General features: G+C 25.7%; 2 protein-coding genes and 1 long non-coding RNA gene across 4 annotated transcripts; all 3 read left to right on the forward strand.

Annotated features, from left to right (window-relative positions):
- Window positions 1–7,004: 7,004 nt before the first annotated feature.
- Window positions 7,005–8,030, forward strand: LOC136083348 (general transcription factor II-I repeat domain-containing protein 2-like). The gene is made up of 2 exons (XM_065802744.1): window positions 7,005–7,497; window positions 7,588–8,030. The coding sequence occupies exons 1-2, from the start codon at window positions 7,005–7,007 to the stop codon at window positions 8,028–8,030; spliced, it is 936 nt and encodes a 311-aa protein (XP_065658816.1).
- Window positions 8,031–8,089: 59 nt separating this feature from the next.
- LOC136083349 (general transcription factor II-I repeat domain-containing protein 2-like) lies at window positions 8,090–8,716 on the forward strand. Its single transcript, XM_065802745.1, has one exon. The coding sequence runs from the start codon at window positions 8,090–8,092 to the stop codon at window positions 8,714–8,716; it is 627 nt and encodes a 208-aa protein (XP_065658817.1).
- A 5,602-nt stretch (window positions 8,717–14,318) lies between these two features.
- Window positions 14,319–16,980, forward strand: LOC136083895 (uncharacterized). 2 transcript variants are annotated; one of them, XR_010640181.1, is made up of 4 exons: window positions 14,319–14,991; window positions 15,191–15,287; window positions 16,040–16,112; window positions 16,795–16,980. It is a non-coding gene; the product is annotated as an uncharacterized LOC136083895 (long non-coding RNA). The 2 variants fall into 2 exon arrangements; XR_010640180.1 differs by lacking the exon at window positions 16,040–16,112.
- The last annotated feature ends 465 nt before the right edge of the window (window positions 16,981–17,445 follow it).

Here is a 17,445-nt window from a genome sequence, read left to right on the forward strand (position 1 = left end):
AAGTATACCTTGTATTAGGGTTTGATCTTTTGTGTGTTGCAATATGAGAATTATCTGCGATAACTTTACACGATTTTGAACTAAGCTTTGTAATATATTTATTAAACCTAAATTGATAAAACTTAGATATACGATAATATAATGTTTAGATAAAATATTATATATGTGACATTTTATTTTTTTCAAAAATGCACTGCGACGTTATAAGATATCTTATACCCTAATACTTTTTTTATTAATTATTATAAAACTACAATGCAAAATAATTATATTATTATAAAAGTAAAATAAAAAGTAATTACAATAATGAATATATAAACTACATATTTTATATGATCATTATATTTAAAAAATCTGGAAAAATGTTTGCGGAAAATATCCTGAAAAAATTCAGAATATTTTTCCCCTCGTTTTTCCCTTAAGTTTGCATTCAGTCAAGTTGTTTCTCAATTTTTTAAAAACTTTTTTTAATTTTTGTATAAATGATGACTAAAACAACATAAAAACAAATAGATGACAATAATATATACTTTAACTTGCATGTATGGAAAACTTTTCGGATATTTGGAAAAAGATAAATTAAAAAAAAAAAATATCCGGTATTCCGGCAATATCCCAAATAAGATAATCTCTGAAACTAAATTATAAAAAAATAGTAAATAAAATAAAGAATATCATTCCAAGTTTCTAATCACATGTTTTTATTGTGAATAAAAAAAGTTCAAAAATACACAATATTTTGGCAACGTAACTTTCACTTTTCAATCAAGTAAAATTGTCACCTGGACAAGGTCACCTAAAATGTACATGATTGAAACGTGAAGAAGGAAACTAGGTAAGAGCACGCACCAAACTTTATCTAATGAATAAGTCAATATTTTCTCCAATAATAGCTCGCGACCCCAAATTTAGCTAAAAAGATACATATAAAAACTTAAATAATAATATGATTATTAAATAATCATCTTAAATCACAAATTTATAACACAAATCTTACATGGTGAGTCATCAACTGTTTTGGCAACAAGATTTTCTGGTGCTACTATTTCTTTGATCTAAATCATGAAACAATTTTTAAAAAAGGAATGCTATACTTGAGAGAAACTTGCTTTACATATTGGAAGGTCGTCAACATTGAAAGATAAGTATAATGCCGTTTCAAATACAATAGCATCATAATCATCTTTTTGTGGGGAAAACATCGAACAAATCCGCGTAAATAACCTGTTTTATAATAATAACAATAGTAATAAAAGTCATATAATATATATATAATAATAATTTTATATAATTCAAATATATATATTAATCATATAATATTTAAATAATATACACAAATTAAATAAATAAGTATTAACCTTTTTAAACAAGTAAAGCACCAGATCAAGATGTCATATATTACAAAGAAATAAAGTATTTAACAATAATATATACATATTTCAATAATAAATAGCATAACACATTTATTTATTGATATTATTATGGATAAATTCTTTAACCTTGTTGATAAAAACCAAATAAAGAAAGAAAATTTATTTTTGGTTTTTATCTAAACGACTCTTGAGCAATAATGTATGCAGAAGTTCAAGGGACATTATTATTGCTCAATAATCAAGAATAAGTTCTGCTAGAACTTATAATTTGTCCATGTAGCTTATTTAATAATTAAATAAGCTACATGGACAAATTATATTTTAATTTGATATTAAATTTGTCATAACTTAATTTGTACTAAATTAAGTAAGCAAAATGGACAAATTCGCCAGTCTAAAATATTATATCATAAAGTAGAAAAAAAGCATACCTTGTATTTGAGTTTAGTCTTATTTTTGTGGCAAATAGGGACGCTTGGTACTAATTTATTTAACTTATTTGATATTACAACTTGAAATATATTGTACTTTTTAGTTCTGTTTTAAATGCATTGCGTTATAAGACATTATATAGACCAATTTTTTTTTTTTTTAATTATGATAATACTACAATAAAAATTAATTATATTATCATAGCAGTAAATAATAATAACTACTATATTGAATACAAAAACTATACTATAAAAAAATAATTAATATAATAAAAAATATTAATTCACATTTCTTATGCCAGGTTATTATTGAGAATAAAAAAAGTTCCGAAAGACGCGATATTTTGGCACGTAACATTCACGTAACTTTCATGTAAAATAGTAACCTGGACGAAGTCACCTATAATACGCGTGATTGAAACGTGAATAAAACGTTGCGTGCCTACTGGGGTGTTACTATTCTTTTATTTCGAAAACTTGTGGGATAATATTGCATTGTTGAAACAACTCCACTGCACAAAGTTATACTTTCTATATTCTTAAAATATATATATTTTATATATATATATATATATAAAATATAAAATTTATATATATATATATATATATATATATATATATATATATATATATATATATATATATATGTATATATATATAACTAGTTCTTGTAAAACATTTTTAGTTATTGTTACAACAAATAAAGTCATATAATATATATACTGGCTTTAATTTTCAATATTAAAAAATTCTGGTATATGATTATTTAATGCCTCTAAACTAAAGTAATCCGGTTGAAAATCCGATTGAAAAAAATTATTAGCGTTAATTTCATTTATCTTGATGACATTCAACAACAACAACAACAACAACAAGATATTTATTTTCCTCATCCAAATGTACAATTATACGATAACAACAATAATAGTAATACTAAAATTACAATCATAATAAAACATAATTGTTAAGAATAAACAAATAATCATTTGACAAGGAAGGCGTCACTTATGCAGAAGCCTTATCAAAGGAGTGACACCAAATAATTATAACAACAATATTAATAATATTGATGATAATAATATCATAAAATAAAATAATAATGAAAAAATAATTAAAATCATAGTTATTATGATATAATAAGCATAATATTTATAACAAATATTATAACCAAATTAAAAATTTTAGTATAAAAAAAACTTGATAAAACTAACATGATAGAATAAAACAGTAAATGGCTAAATGAATAATGTATAACTATATGCGAAATAAACATATAACTATTAAAAAATAAATAATAATTAAAAAATGATGACTAACAAAAAATAATAAGTAAAAATATATACGCTAAAAAATTGAATAAAAAAAATCATTTACCAATAACAACATAACTAGATAAAACAAACTAAACATAAATCATAATATTAAATCAATAATAGCAAGAAATGTTAGGTAAAAATTGAAAAAAAAATCTTGGTTTGCCAAACTTTTTCAAGTCGTATTTTTAAAACGAAAACGTTCAAAATATCTTTTTCTTTTTCCTTTCTTTTTCATTCTTTATATTACATTAACTTATTTTTTAATTTCCATTTTCATTACAATTTTTATATTCGTTCAAATGTTTCATTTTCCGTTTTTGTATTTTTTCTTTTTTGTTGATTTTCTTCTCTGCTTATAATTTCATTATTCTTTTTTTTTTCTTTTTTCTTTTTTTCATTTCGATTTAAATGTCGATTGCAGTTGGTATATATTATTTTAATAACTTTTTTATTTTTGATTATTCCATTATTTTTCAAACTTTATTCTTCTTCACTTCTTTTTCTCTTTATTTTTAATTTATTTATTTCTCTCTTTTTTCTCGTATAAACTTGTTATGACAATACCGTGGGAGGGGAGGGTTGTTGGATGTGATCCCCTTTTTTTTTAACAAATGTTATTTATTTCAAGCAACTTTTAATATAAAAATTGAGTAAGATATTTATTTAATATTCAAAACTAGTATTGCGATCCCGGTTTTTTTTATAATCCCGAAATCCCAAGATTGTCCAGTACTTATCCCGGATATACTTAAGGGGCCATCCATTAAGTACGTACGATTTAGGACTGCCCCTTAATTGGACTCCGCTCCCCCTTGTATATGTTTTGTTATATTTAATATTATGTCATTGGTAAAAAACAAGGCCATGATGACGTACATTAATAATGTTATCAAACTTTTGTGCATGCTATCATAATTATCACAATATTTTACATAAACATAAAATGTTATCATAAAAAAGTATGGGTTATCTGTTCGTTAACATATTTATTTTCCAAATTAGAAAGCTTTAAAGAAAAGTTAACAAATTCACTTTGTTTTTGGTCGATTTGAAGAGGGATGTTTCAGCTAATGCCCTAAATATTTTAGGTATTAACAAAGATATCGATCCTCAAACTGTAACAGCTGCATGAGAACTTGTATTTAGGCTGTCACAAAAATAAAATTATAAGCAATTTTAATAATAAAATTATAACAAATTTTTTTTAAATTTTATTTATTTCGTCATTTATAAGCATTTTACAATGTTCTTGTTTACTAATTCAATAAAATAAGTCAAAATATAAAGAATGATAGGAGCAAGTAGAAGACATAAGTATTGTTGTCAAGCCCCTATAATAGGTGTAATGTATTTTTGTATAAAATTTCCATAATATTTAATATATACTTGTATTTATATATTGTTATTATAACTTGCTCTATTTAACGAGTAATTTGTATACTGATTAAATAAAGCAAGTTATAATAACAATATTAAAATAAAATTTGATAAGTTGAATAAATAAAGTAAGAATTTAAAAAAATTAGTTTTACAAGTTTATACAACGTGTTCATTATATAAATAATCATTATATATAACAAGTTGATAAATACTAATTAAAACTTTTAAAGTAAAATATATACCCTAAAACCACCTAATTATAGATATCACCTAGTTCTGGATGGTTTTATAAAAAGCTTCGTATTTTTTATATGAGGAAATCTGAAAAACGCGCAAAATTAAAAATTTTGCGTTAATTCCGTTTTCACATTCTATATACTAAAATTTTTTTTTAATAAATAAACTTCACACACGAAATATCAAACAATAAAAAAATTAATTCGAAAATATATTTACAACCGTGTTTGTTTCCAACTTGAAATCTAAGAAAATTAAATAAACAAAAAAATGAAAAAAAAACTTTGTTTTGCAAATAAAAATAAAAATTGTATAAACAATATTTTGTGCCAAACTTTTTGCTGGTTAAAATTATGCAAAACAATTGAAGTATTGTTAATATTTCTTGAAATAAATTCAAAATATAACAAAAACAAGCAAAATAATAATTCCGGATATAGGTATTTATTATTTGATTAATAAAAAAAAAAAAAAAAAAAAATGACTCTAGACTCATTGCTCCATTGAAAACATTTATTGAATATAAGAGCCCATTTGTTTATTTTATTCTTGTGGTGTTGATTGGGTTATTAGTACATATGCTCAATGGCATACATGCGAACAGTGTGCTATTTGGTCTTGCGTTCTTTTAGTGATTGTTTATCATCCTACTATGAAACTCAAATTTATTGAATACCTATAGAATATTTTTTATCATAACTTAATTTAAAACAATTTCATTTAAGTAAAAAAAAAAGTACTTCAAAACGTCCGTAATTATGTTTTACGGTAGATAAAATAAGTATTATAAAATAAGTTATTACATTTTTTTTAAATATCTCATTTTATTCAAATACTCATTATATGAAACAGGGGTGGCCACAATAAGGCCCGTGGGCCAACTATGGCCCTCAGCAATCTTTTATCCGGTCCGTCAGTTAATTGTAAAGATAATAAAAAAAACTATATACATATATAATATTAATAAATCATATAATATTTAAATTTATAAATTAATAAATTCTAAAATATTTTTTGTAAAAAAACTATCGCTTTAAATAATTAACAATATATTAAAAAAATCCTGCCAGCAATTAAAAATATAGCAATAAAAAATGCCAGCAATGGATGAAAATTTAACCTGGAGGGACCACATAGGTCTAATTGAAAATAAAATATCAAAAAATATAGGTGTTTTGTATAAAGCCAAGCAGTTTTTAAATCTATCTTGTTTAAAAAACTTATATTTTTCTTTAATTCATTGCTACTTAAATTATGCAAACGTTGCTTGGTGCAGCCCAAACGCAACAAAAGTAAAAAAACTGTTTAGTAAACAAAAACAGGCTATAAGGATAATTACAAACGTAGACCGTTTCTCTCACACTCAAACATTATTTAATAAACTTAATATTCTAAACGTATATAAACTAAACCTTTACCATATTCTTATCTTCATGTTTAAACTTGATAAAAAAACATCACCAATGTTATTTAATTCACTTTTTGAAAAAATAAACCACATATACCCTACCAGATTTTCAAAAAACAATTACATTCAATCCAAAACACATTATTCAGCAACCAAATTCTCAATTGCTAACCGAGGTCCTAAGCTGTGGAATACAATAATAAATAATGAGCTGAAATCTAATTATTCTTTAAACCAGTTTAAAACAAAACTTAAGCAATTACTGATGATACATGAAAATGAATTAAAGTTCTTCTAAAAAGCTTTTTAAACTAGCAAACAAAAACAAAAATTAACCTACTAATTACTCTTTAATATTATATTTAATATTCTAAACAATAGTCTGCTATTGTAAATGTATTTCTTATCTTATAAGTTTTGAATTTACAAACGATTTTTTTAAGTTTTATTATTTGAAATACTAATTACTAAAAATATTGTAAAATTTTATAATTTCAATTTTTATTAAAAAAAGTTATTGTAAATTCTTCTTGTAATATTAATACTTATATATCATCTTATTTTACTAATCAGTTCTTAAATATAAATACTCTTTGAATTACTAAATATTTTAAACGTTATATATTTTATTTTTTGCATTTTGTTAAAACATTTTATTTGATGAATATGCATTTTTTTTTGGGGGGGGGGGGGCTTAATGATAAGATGAATTTTGTCTTCTTCAAGCCCCAGTCGTGTAAATATTTGTTTTTATAAATTACGAGTGTAAATTATTTTCAATCGGCAAATACAACACTAAAAAATTAAAAAAAAAAAAAAAACAAATAAAAAAACTACCATTTGCGTTTTTTAGTTGTAAATGGCATCTTCAAAATCAAAACAACGAAAAATCGACAAGGAATGTCGTTTATTTAATGATGAATGGCAAACTAAATACTTTTTTGTTGAATGTAATTCAGTGCTAGTATGTTTAATATGTAATGAATCGGTTTCAGTGTGCAAGGAATATAATTTAAGGAGGCACTATGATACAAAACATTCAAAAACTTATAATCAGTTTGTCAACGAAGTGCGGAAAGAAAAATCAATTAAATTGAAAAATAAGTTATTTGAACAACAAGATTTGTTAAAAAGGGGCAACACTGAAACAGAAAATGCTGCTATTGCAAGTTATGAGATGAGTCTTCTTTTAGCTAAAAATTGTAAACCATTTAATGATGGGGAAATTACTACGGAATCTCTTGAAATTGTGTTCAAAAACATTTGTCCTGAAAAATTGAAAATTTTAAATAATATCTCCCTCTCAAGACAAACAATTACACAAAGAACATGGGGTGTTGCTAATGATCTGAGTTTGTCATTGACTGAAAAAATAAAAGCATTTCAGTAATATTCAATAACTATTGATGAATCAACGGATATATCACAAACTGCTCAATTAGTTATTTTTATTCGTGGTATTGATAATGATTTTCTTGTTACTAAAGAGCTACTTGACATCTATCCTATGCAAGGCAGAACAACAGGAGAAGACATTTTTCTTGCCATGAAGAAAGTTTTTAAAAAGTTCAACTTGACTTACAATAGATTAATTTTATTTACATTAGATGGCGGCAGCTCAATGATTGGAAAAAAAATGGGTGATGTTTCCAGACTGGAAAATAAAATGGCAGAAAACAAATTGTCATTAATTGAGCTGCATTGTATTATTCATCAGCAAAATTTAACAGCAAAGAATATGGATGTGGAAAATGTAATGTCTGCAGTAGTTATAGCAATAAACAGCATTAAGTCCAGTGCATTACGAAGTAGGCAGTTTGAGGCTTTTCTTGCTGAAAATGACTCTGAATATGGTGATCTGCCTTATTATACTGAGGTGAAATAGCTTTCTAGGTAGGATGTAGAGGTAACATACTGAAAAGAACCTATGACTTGAGACAAAATATGTTGGATTTTTTCAAAATTATCAACAAAGATTATCCACCAGAGCTAGAAGAAAAAGAGTTTATTGAAAAATTTGCATTTCTAGTAGACTTGACCCAACATTACAATATACTTAACAAAGAACTCCAAGGAAAAGATCAATTAATTGGAAAAATGTACAACATTCTAGCTTTTCAGTTGAAATTAACTTTGTGGGAGCAGCAGTTACGCACTGGAAATTTCAGCCATTTTCCAACTTTGGGTGAGCTGAATCATGGAAACACAGCAAAATTTGTTATCTGTATTGCTGAATTGAAAACAAGATTTTCAAAAAGGTTTGCAGATGTTAAGAATCATGCAGACAAAATCCAATTGTTTACAGTGCCATTCTCTGCTGATATTGAAACTGTACCAGTTAAATTCCAAATGGAGTTAATTGATCTTCAATGCAGCGATGCCTTGAGAGAAGCATATAATAAACAAAATTTATTGTTATTTTACAAAAATCTTGACCAAAATAAGTACACCAACTTCGTCAACAATGCAAAAATGATGGGTATCTTATTTGGTAGCATATATTTGTGTGAAAGTGTTTTCTCGTATGAAATTTGCAAAATCCAAAACAAGATCTGTACTGACAGATCCTAACTTGCAGAATACATTAAGAATCGCAACCAGTCAGTTGCCTATTGACATTAAAAATATTGTGAAAAAAAGGCAGGTTCGTGATTACCAATAAACTATAATTTGTATTATGCCAAATAGCCTTGTGACCAGCATATGTTGTTAGTTAGTAAATATGTGTATTTGAGTTTTATTCCTTTGCAAATCAATATTTCAAATAAAATATTTTTAAAAAACTATATTATTAAAATCTCCGGCCCCATTTAACAGTTAGAAAAGCTAACTTTGGCTCTTATCAGAAAAGTTTTGGCCACCCTTCATATAAAGCAAGTTAAAAAAAAATAAGGTAATTTAAATAAAATAAAATTTCAAAAACATAGTAAAAAAAACAACAAATAAGTAAAGTAAAAAAAAAAAAGACAAAAGTTTCTAAAGTAAGTAAATGTTCGACTAACTCGAACATTTTTTAAAATTAAATATACAAAAATATGTTTGTCTTTGTTAAGTCGAGCAAACGCTGTTTAACTATGTTTTTAAAAGATCTTATTGAGGCTATACTTTTCGTTTTGTCGTCAAGAATTCTGTTCCATAGACGAGGTCCTCTATATAAAAATGACTAATCTGTTTTTTTTAGTGTTGACTTAGGTAATTTAAAATTGCGAATAAAGCACCTTGTTAAGTATTTGGAAGTAAATTTTGAAAAATGATCCTTGAAGAACTTTGTTGTTTTAATATTTAAACATGAATAATAAGTTTTGCTACAGGGGATGACGGGTAGGAATAATTCAAAGGTAGAAGTGAATCATTGGTCCTGCAGCTAAAACGGGAAAAGAAATAGACACCAAACTTTTACAAATTAATTACATGCAAATTAATAGTAAAACTATCAAATTTTTGTGCAACTCTTGTGCACAAATCTTGGTGCGGGTGTCTGCGCTAGCGGTGTCCACTATTTTCTGTGCAAAAGTAAAGTTTAAGTATTCTCTGAAACTTCTTTAATGAGCATACAGGCTATTTCGAGAATTCAGATAGTGGTTGAAAGTTCAATAATAAAAATTAGTTGATGTATAAACCACTTACTTATTGCACATCTAATGTTTTAATTCAGTTGCACTGCTAAGGGAGAAATGAGTCATTATTTCATTAGGAGCCAATATTTTGTATAAAGTTGACGTTAATATAGGAACCGCGGTCGTATTTTGTATAAAGTTGATGTTAATATTTTTTGTCTTCTCCGTAAAAACATCATGTTTTTTAAGTGTCAAACATTTTTTGGAAATTTTTATAATACCTCAAATGCATTGAAGAACTACTTTAAAAACTAAGATTTTTAGTAAAGACATGCAAGAAGCATTAGTTTTAACATGGAAATAAAAAGTGTTTGAGATAGAACTAAGACTTCCTACATTCCCTATGCAATGCTTCGTCATTATTGGAAATTGTTGTTTGATGAAAATATAAGGATGAAATATTTTATTAAAAGATTTTTCTCGGGCAAGATTTAGAAATAATTTATTATATATTCTATGATCCTCAATTTAAAGCATGTTGATGTATAACTTTTGAAATTTGAGAACAATTAAAAATTATTATTTCGTTTCACTTTACTTACATATATATATAAGTGCTGGATTACCCAAAAGGCTCAATTAGGCCATGGTCTAGGGTCACCCAATAATTAGGGGCCCCCAAAAATTTTAAAAACTTATTTTTTAATTTAAATAATATTTAAGTATAATATTTTTTTGTGAATTAATCAATAATACTAGTAAAAAAAAGTAGTATGTTTAAAGAAATCATAAATAACATATTTATGCAAAAATGAGCCCCTTAAAAGTATTAATGCATAGGGACACTAGTTTTTGTTAATAAGGCACTGATATATATTAAAGTTCAAATAAATAAGTATAAGCTTACAGAATAGAAACTAGGTATTTTTCATTTTCAAGTTTAAAACCGGGTTACTTAAACTTTTGTTATCTCGAACTCTTTACTTTCTGGTCCTTTAAAACCTCGGATAACTAATACTTTGTTAAGTCGAACCATTTTTTACACCATATCGAAAAAATTTATTTTATGTTTCGTATTTTTCGTGTTTAAGTAGGGATTTCAGTCCCGTGGCTTTTTCCGTGTCGCAAGTTCATCATATAAATAAAGGCGATTTTTTCGACAACTTTTTCGGGAAATATTTTAAAGCTATCTAGTCAAATTGCCCGTTGTATACCTTTGGGAAATGTTAAATAAAAATGTTGTTCTATGAAGGTTATTCTTTAAGTTTCTTTAAAAAAAAAGCCAGAAAATATTTTAAGTCGTTTTCTTTATGGTTACGTTAATTTACACTTTTTGACAAGTAAATATGCTGATTTAAATTGCTTTTTTGGCATTCTAGCACCTCAAAAAAGAATATTAAAATTATCAAATAATAGTAATTGATATTAGTTTTTACTACCATTTGCTTTTAATATCTGGACTTATCAATTTAAAAAATACACTTTCCATCATTTTTTCGATTTTTTCCTAGGCTCCATTTTGGTATTCCGTTTAATCTATATAGTTAGTTATCAACATGGGTATTTAGAAAGCGCTAATTAATGTGACTTTGATATATAAGTAGTTTTTTTATACCTTGCTGTTTGAAAGGCAGAATAGCAATCTGTATTACTGGTATCAAAATTTAGAAGACAAAAGCTTAGCCAATGTGTGCACAGTTTCTAGACAACACTTTTTTTCCAATTTCCAAATTACTAAAAATGACCTTACTTTGTTTTCGAAAATAAAAAGAGTGTTCTGGTCTAGAATACTCTGGCACAGAACCCCAGAATCTGGGGTTCTGTCAATCCACTGTTTAACAGTAAATTCAAAGAAAAGAGGGAGCTATTGTTACCAAAAGTTATAGAACATTGGGATATTTTAAAAATTGAACTGAAAAATGAATTTAAGAATATGTCAAACTTTTTTTTGCAAGTTATTTCTTTAACAAACTTTGCAACTGAGACAGATAAAGTACTAGATTCATTTGAAAAAATTGCTCTGAGTTGATGCTCACGAAAATACTTTTGCATTTAAAACTTTTGAATCCGGCGCTGCAAGATTGATATACACTGCATGTAAAACATTCCACAAACGAGGTAGTGATGAAGCTGGTGCGGCAGGATGTTTCAATTCTCATTGGAAAAGGTGAAGACAAGTGTATGTTTGCTCCTTTTATAGGCAATAGATTTAGCATTATGTTTTATAATGAGGCTGCACTGTATTATCATTCTAAATTTATTAAAGAATTTTTGTGTCAACGGCCAAATCCTAATAATCTACTGAAGGCAGTTAAGGAAAATATATCAAATATATTATTTTTAGCTGAATATCCTGCACTAGGTTTTTTTGATAAGCTTATTACTGGTCCTCTTTGGAGACTTATTGAAGAAAAGAAAAACATTTTTAGCCTGAATAAGTTTTTATTTTGTTTAAAAATGAAATTGTCAAATCTTTGCAAAGATACTTCTCCAATGCTCAATGAAACACCTGTATTTGACCCAAGAGATACTAAAATACATAAAGATAAACTTTATGAAAAACTATTTGAGGATACTGGCAATTTAGAATTTGATGTATTGGTGCAACAGTTATAAGAAATAATTTCCCATGCATTTCTAATAATACTTGAGTGACAAGCAGTTGATCAGCTCCCAGGCGGTAAATATTTGAACTCAAATGATCAAATTCAAAAGGCTGCTGAAAATGTACCAACGACTAACAAAGCTTCAGAAAGTGATTTCGCGATTCTGGATCTACTTATTTGAACTAAGCCAAATGTTAAAAGTCAAACAATTTAAGCATAAACTATATGGTACCGAAACAAAACCTTAGCATGCCTGGATGCAAAATCAGAAGAAGAGCGCTACATGTTAATTGAAACAGCTTCTCATATTATTGAAAAAATGAAATTAAAGTATAAAGAGCGACAAGTAGAGTTAATTTCAAAGAAAACTTCAATGTTAAGAATAAAGCAGCAACTCAAAGCAGATGCAGAAAAGAAAGCATCTTCGAATTAAGAAAATATAGTAAATGTGCTTATTCAATTGAAATCAAAAGCTTGACTAACAGTAAAAGAAGCAGAAGAGAAGTCTTCAAAAATTGATAATAATACTTTAAAGAAGCAAGTTATTAGAATTCAATTAGATTTTTATCGTTATGTAATGGGGGCAAAATATTTATTGAAGCTGTTCTTAAAACTAAAGTTTCTGGAAATAAACGTATTGATTAAAATTCAATTGAGCTGATGGAGAACTTAGAAATCATTTGCTATCATTCGCTCATGTAACTTGCCTCCACCAGAACAAAGGAACAATACGCTAAAAAAAAAAAGCCAACGCAATGACTTGATTAAGAAACAAAAAGAAGAGTAATTTAGAAAGTTAAAAGGTACAATCAATGAAATTTTTTTTAATATTTAATAATTTAAAGTCTTGTGATTATTATTTTAGATCTTACTATTTAAATGTAAACAAAGATAAATCTATTATATTTTTTTAATGATAATAAAATTTATTATTAAAATTTTACTTTCAGGAACATATAAACACTATAAAATGCTTTAAAGATTGAAAAAGCTCTTGTTTTCAACTGAAGTTGTTTTTTATGGTTTCACAGAGGTTTTATTGCTTATGACCCACTTACATATTTTTTTCTTTTTCAAAAGTGTAGATGAGTATGTTCACTCTAATAATTTTAAAAAACTCTTGGATTTTACGGCTTTTGCGGAAATTGTATTTTGTTTGACCCAATATCCGCAAATGGGGAAACGAGCCTAAACCCAGTCGGCATATCTAGTATTGTAAATACTCTGAGTATTGATCACGTATAACATACCGCCATTGATACCAGAAAAAAGCGCATTTAGTTTTAAGTTTCGAACTCGAGTTCAATACCACTTATTTATCAAAAATACGTATTTATAATATTTGATCAAAATCGGATATGATATCGAATCCGATTTTGATCAAATATTAACAAATAAGGGGAAAAACGAAAATCTTTGCTTATAAAACGCATGCTATTTTATTGACATTTCTGTTATGCTATTACCTTTTTTGTTCTGTTTTAGAAAATTTAAAAAAATAAGTTAAAATTTTGAGCCAACACTGACACTTTAATTGTTGCTAAACGTTAAATTTTGTTATTAGGATTGCAGTTCTTTTATCTGTTTTTTGTTCTTTATTCAATAAGTATTTGATTTAAGTTAGATATGATTATAATTTGATATTTTATTACGAGATATATGTCTTTATATATAAATATATATGAACCTTTTTAGATATTTTCATGTTATTTTTAAATTTTTTGTTCACACAATTCAAGTTATATATGTTTATAGTTTGCATATGTGTTTATATTATGTTCAAAATTAAAAAGTTTTTGATAAATATATGTATGTGGTAATATGTGTTATATAATTGTTTTATAAATGAATTTTTAAAATAGTATAAAATGTATCTATTGTGTATATAAATATTATAAGAAGTGTTTATATATGTTATACAAATTTAAATAAATATATTGTGTTTTATAGTTAGTATATATGTTTATATTATGTTGTTTCCATGACATAGAAACAACATAATATAAACATATATACTAACTATAAAACACAATATATTTATTTAAATTTATATAACATATATAAACACTTCTTATAATATTTATGGATCATGTTTTCAAAGTGTGTGACTTGGCAAACGTGTTGAGCAAGATTTTGCATAAAGTTGTTATTTATGTTACTAATGTTGTTACATTTGGCTTACCTTTATGTTGGTGTCTATTGTTAAAAATTATAAGTGGTTTTATTATTGAAAGTCACTGCTTTTAATCATTCACTAAAAGCCACTCAAGAAAAGTCATTTTGCCACATATACATTTTGTTTATATCTTAATTTGAATTTTTAGAACCATGACGTACCAACATGAATTGTTTTCTAAAAGCTAACATGAAATAACAATACTTAACAACTACTACTCTCTTATCATGACATCTTATCTCTATCTGTTATATTGATTTGTGATTCATATATGATGTTTTTCTTTGTATTTACTTATCCATTACATTTTTTTATTTCAGATTTATCATATGATGTATTTATGCAATATAAAAGAACGAATATATGTAAATTTTTATGAATTTTTTAAAAACATCTGCTAATAATTAGTCCAGTCAACGTTCAAACTTCAATTTTGCATATGTCATCTTTAAGTAGTTTCTAGGCTTTTCTAAATGTGTTTCTTATTCACATGGTTTTACAAGCAAGGTATGCAAGCAAATTTGAGCTGAAAGTTTTTTTTTAGCCTTTAAGGAGAATTGGCGTTACACTTTGTTAAATTTAATTTGTTTAAATATAGTAGTTTTAACAAATAAATGTTTGTTTGTTTTTTGTTTTTTTACTTATTTGTTTTCAGATTCTTAAGAACTTGCCAACTTATCTAAGTAAGTTTTTTTTTTCTTTTTAGTGCAATTGGAAAGAGCTGAAAGTTATTTTTTAAAGCAATTGAAAAGAACTGAAGTGTTTTTTAGTTACTTCACACGGTATTACTGATACTGATTTGAGTAAGTTTACTATTTTGTTTTATTTTATATTGGATTTATTTGATATTTTATATATGTTATATTTGATATATATTTTATGTATTTAACATGGAAAACTGACTGTAATTTGTTGACACAAAAGTTTATAAACATAAATCTGCCTATATTTCAGTATATTTTATATTTCTCTGTATCTTTATAAATATTCTTTCTTAGAAAAAATAACAGACTAGAAAAAATAAATAAATTTCTTTGAAAGTAGTTGAAAAAAATGATCATGTATTTCCATATTTCATTGTGTAAAGTGTAATACCACTTTTTAAAGGTATGTGAATAGATATATAGGGGAACATGGGGCAAGATGACGACTGTTTCGAAAAACGCCTGTATCTTAGTCTGTCCAAAAAATAAAATTTACCTTTAGCTGGTGATGTAGCGATGTAATAAATCAAGTCAAACGAGGATAATAAGTTTTTTTCTCAATGTCAGAAAAACTTTTTTAATACTTAGCTTTCGTCACAAAAATAATATTTAAAAAGAAACCATTGATAAATCTAGTAAAATTAATCTACTTCCCTTTCAGCTAAAGTCAACTGTTATATTTAGTTTTGCTTAAGAGATAACTGTAGGTTGTCATCTTGCCCCATTCGTCATTTTACCCCATGTTCCCCTATATATATATATATATATATATATATATATATATATATATATATATATATATATATATATATATATATATATATATATATATATTTAAATAATTAATTTAGAGTAAAATATACTGATTGGCATTGCTTCATTTTTTTATACAAGATTGTGCATTTATTATTTTTATGCATTAAGGTAAAAATAATTTTGTGCATTGTAGTCAAGATTCTTTTTTAATTATAAATAATTGATGTAAATAAATGTTGTTTAATATTTTTGATAAACGACTAATGTATGTAAACATATAAAAAGATATGGATTTCAATAAATCTTAAGTTTAAATAAAGTCTTTGATTAGAAAAGATCACAATTTGTAAGATTCTTTTACGTTCATTTATTCAGTTGCAACAATAGTAAGATTACTGGTAATATGTTTAATGATAATAGTTAAATTGAAATAGATAGTATTAGGCTCAACAAAGTTATTAATGTAAATGCTTATAGGCAACTTGAAAATAGTAGTCAAATGAAAAAAATAGATCATTTCTAAGAAATATTTTACGATTTGCTTGCTATTTTATGGTATAATTGTTTAAATTGTTTAACTATAATTGTCCCTCGATTGTTCAAATATTGTAATAAATAAAATCTTTTCAGTCCAAGTATTTAAGTTAATAAAATATTCTATTAAGTTGTGGTGTTATTTGCCAGTGTTACTACATTGTGTTGTCTAGCCTTTTTATAATCTTTTTTAATTATTCTGAAGTCACGGAATATATATTTTCTGTTATTATTATCCTAATTCTACTAACAATACAATGCAAATAGTACTTTTGTAATTAAAAATTGTAATTTTTTTTTTAATTTTATTTTTTAGGTATTTTCAGGCTTTCCGTTTCTGGTATCTGTGTTGTGACAGATTTTAAAAAGAACTCAACTGATGTTAATGCGGTCTTCGTCGTTAACTATAAGCAATGACGTTACTGAAAGGGAGTCAAAGTTAAAATATTTATAGATAAATTTGTATTTAATTTTTTAGATAATATATCAAGTTATTAATGTGTTTTTATTGTTATTAATGATTTAATAACTCATAACCCGTATTATGGGTTGCTTACTGCTAGTCATTATCATTATGTTATGAATTCATATTAGTTAACAAAATTGTATTGAATATTCTCTGGTTATCGTGTTTTATACGTGTTTAAATGCGAGTTTGATACTCAGTAGGCGTCGTATTGTATACCTATCTACGCATCTGATGTCGTATTGTATACTGTCTGTATACGCATCTGATGTCTATTTTTAATGCGCGTTTGACACGATAAAATGGCTAACAAATATTCGTAAATAATGCGTATTCTGGAAAGTTTTAAATGCGCATGTAATACCAGGAAAATATCGTATTGAATATTCTCTGGTTATCGTGTTTTATACGTGTTTACAAGAGTTTCAAATGCGAGTTTGATACTCAGAAGGCGTCGTATTGTATACCTGTCTTTATACGCATCTAATGCGTATTTCTAAT

The sequence above is a fragment of the Hydra vulgaris genome, chromosome 08 (genome assembly GCF_038396675.1).
Source record: "Hydra vulgaris chromosome 08, alternate assembly HydraT2T_AEP".
Classification (NCBI taxonomy): Eukaryota; Metazoa; Cnidaria; class Hydrozoa; order Anthoathecata; family Hydridae; genus Hydra; species Hydra vulgaris.

Excerpts from the sequence above, each read along its gene's own strand:
- LOC136083349 (XM_065802745.1), top strand. The coding sequence starts at position 8,090 with ATGTTGGATTTTTTCAAAATTATCAACAAAGATTATCCACCAGAGCTA.
- LOC136083348 (XM_065802744.1), top strand. The coding sequence starts at position 7,005 with ATGGCATCTTCAAAATCAAAACAACGAAAAATCGACAAGGAATGTCGT. Across the intron at positions 7,498-7,587 it reads GGGTGTTGCTAATGATCTGA|TTATTTTTATTCGTGGTATT; the intron begins GTTTGTCATTGA and ends CTGCTCAATTAG.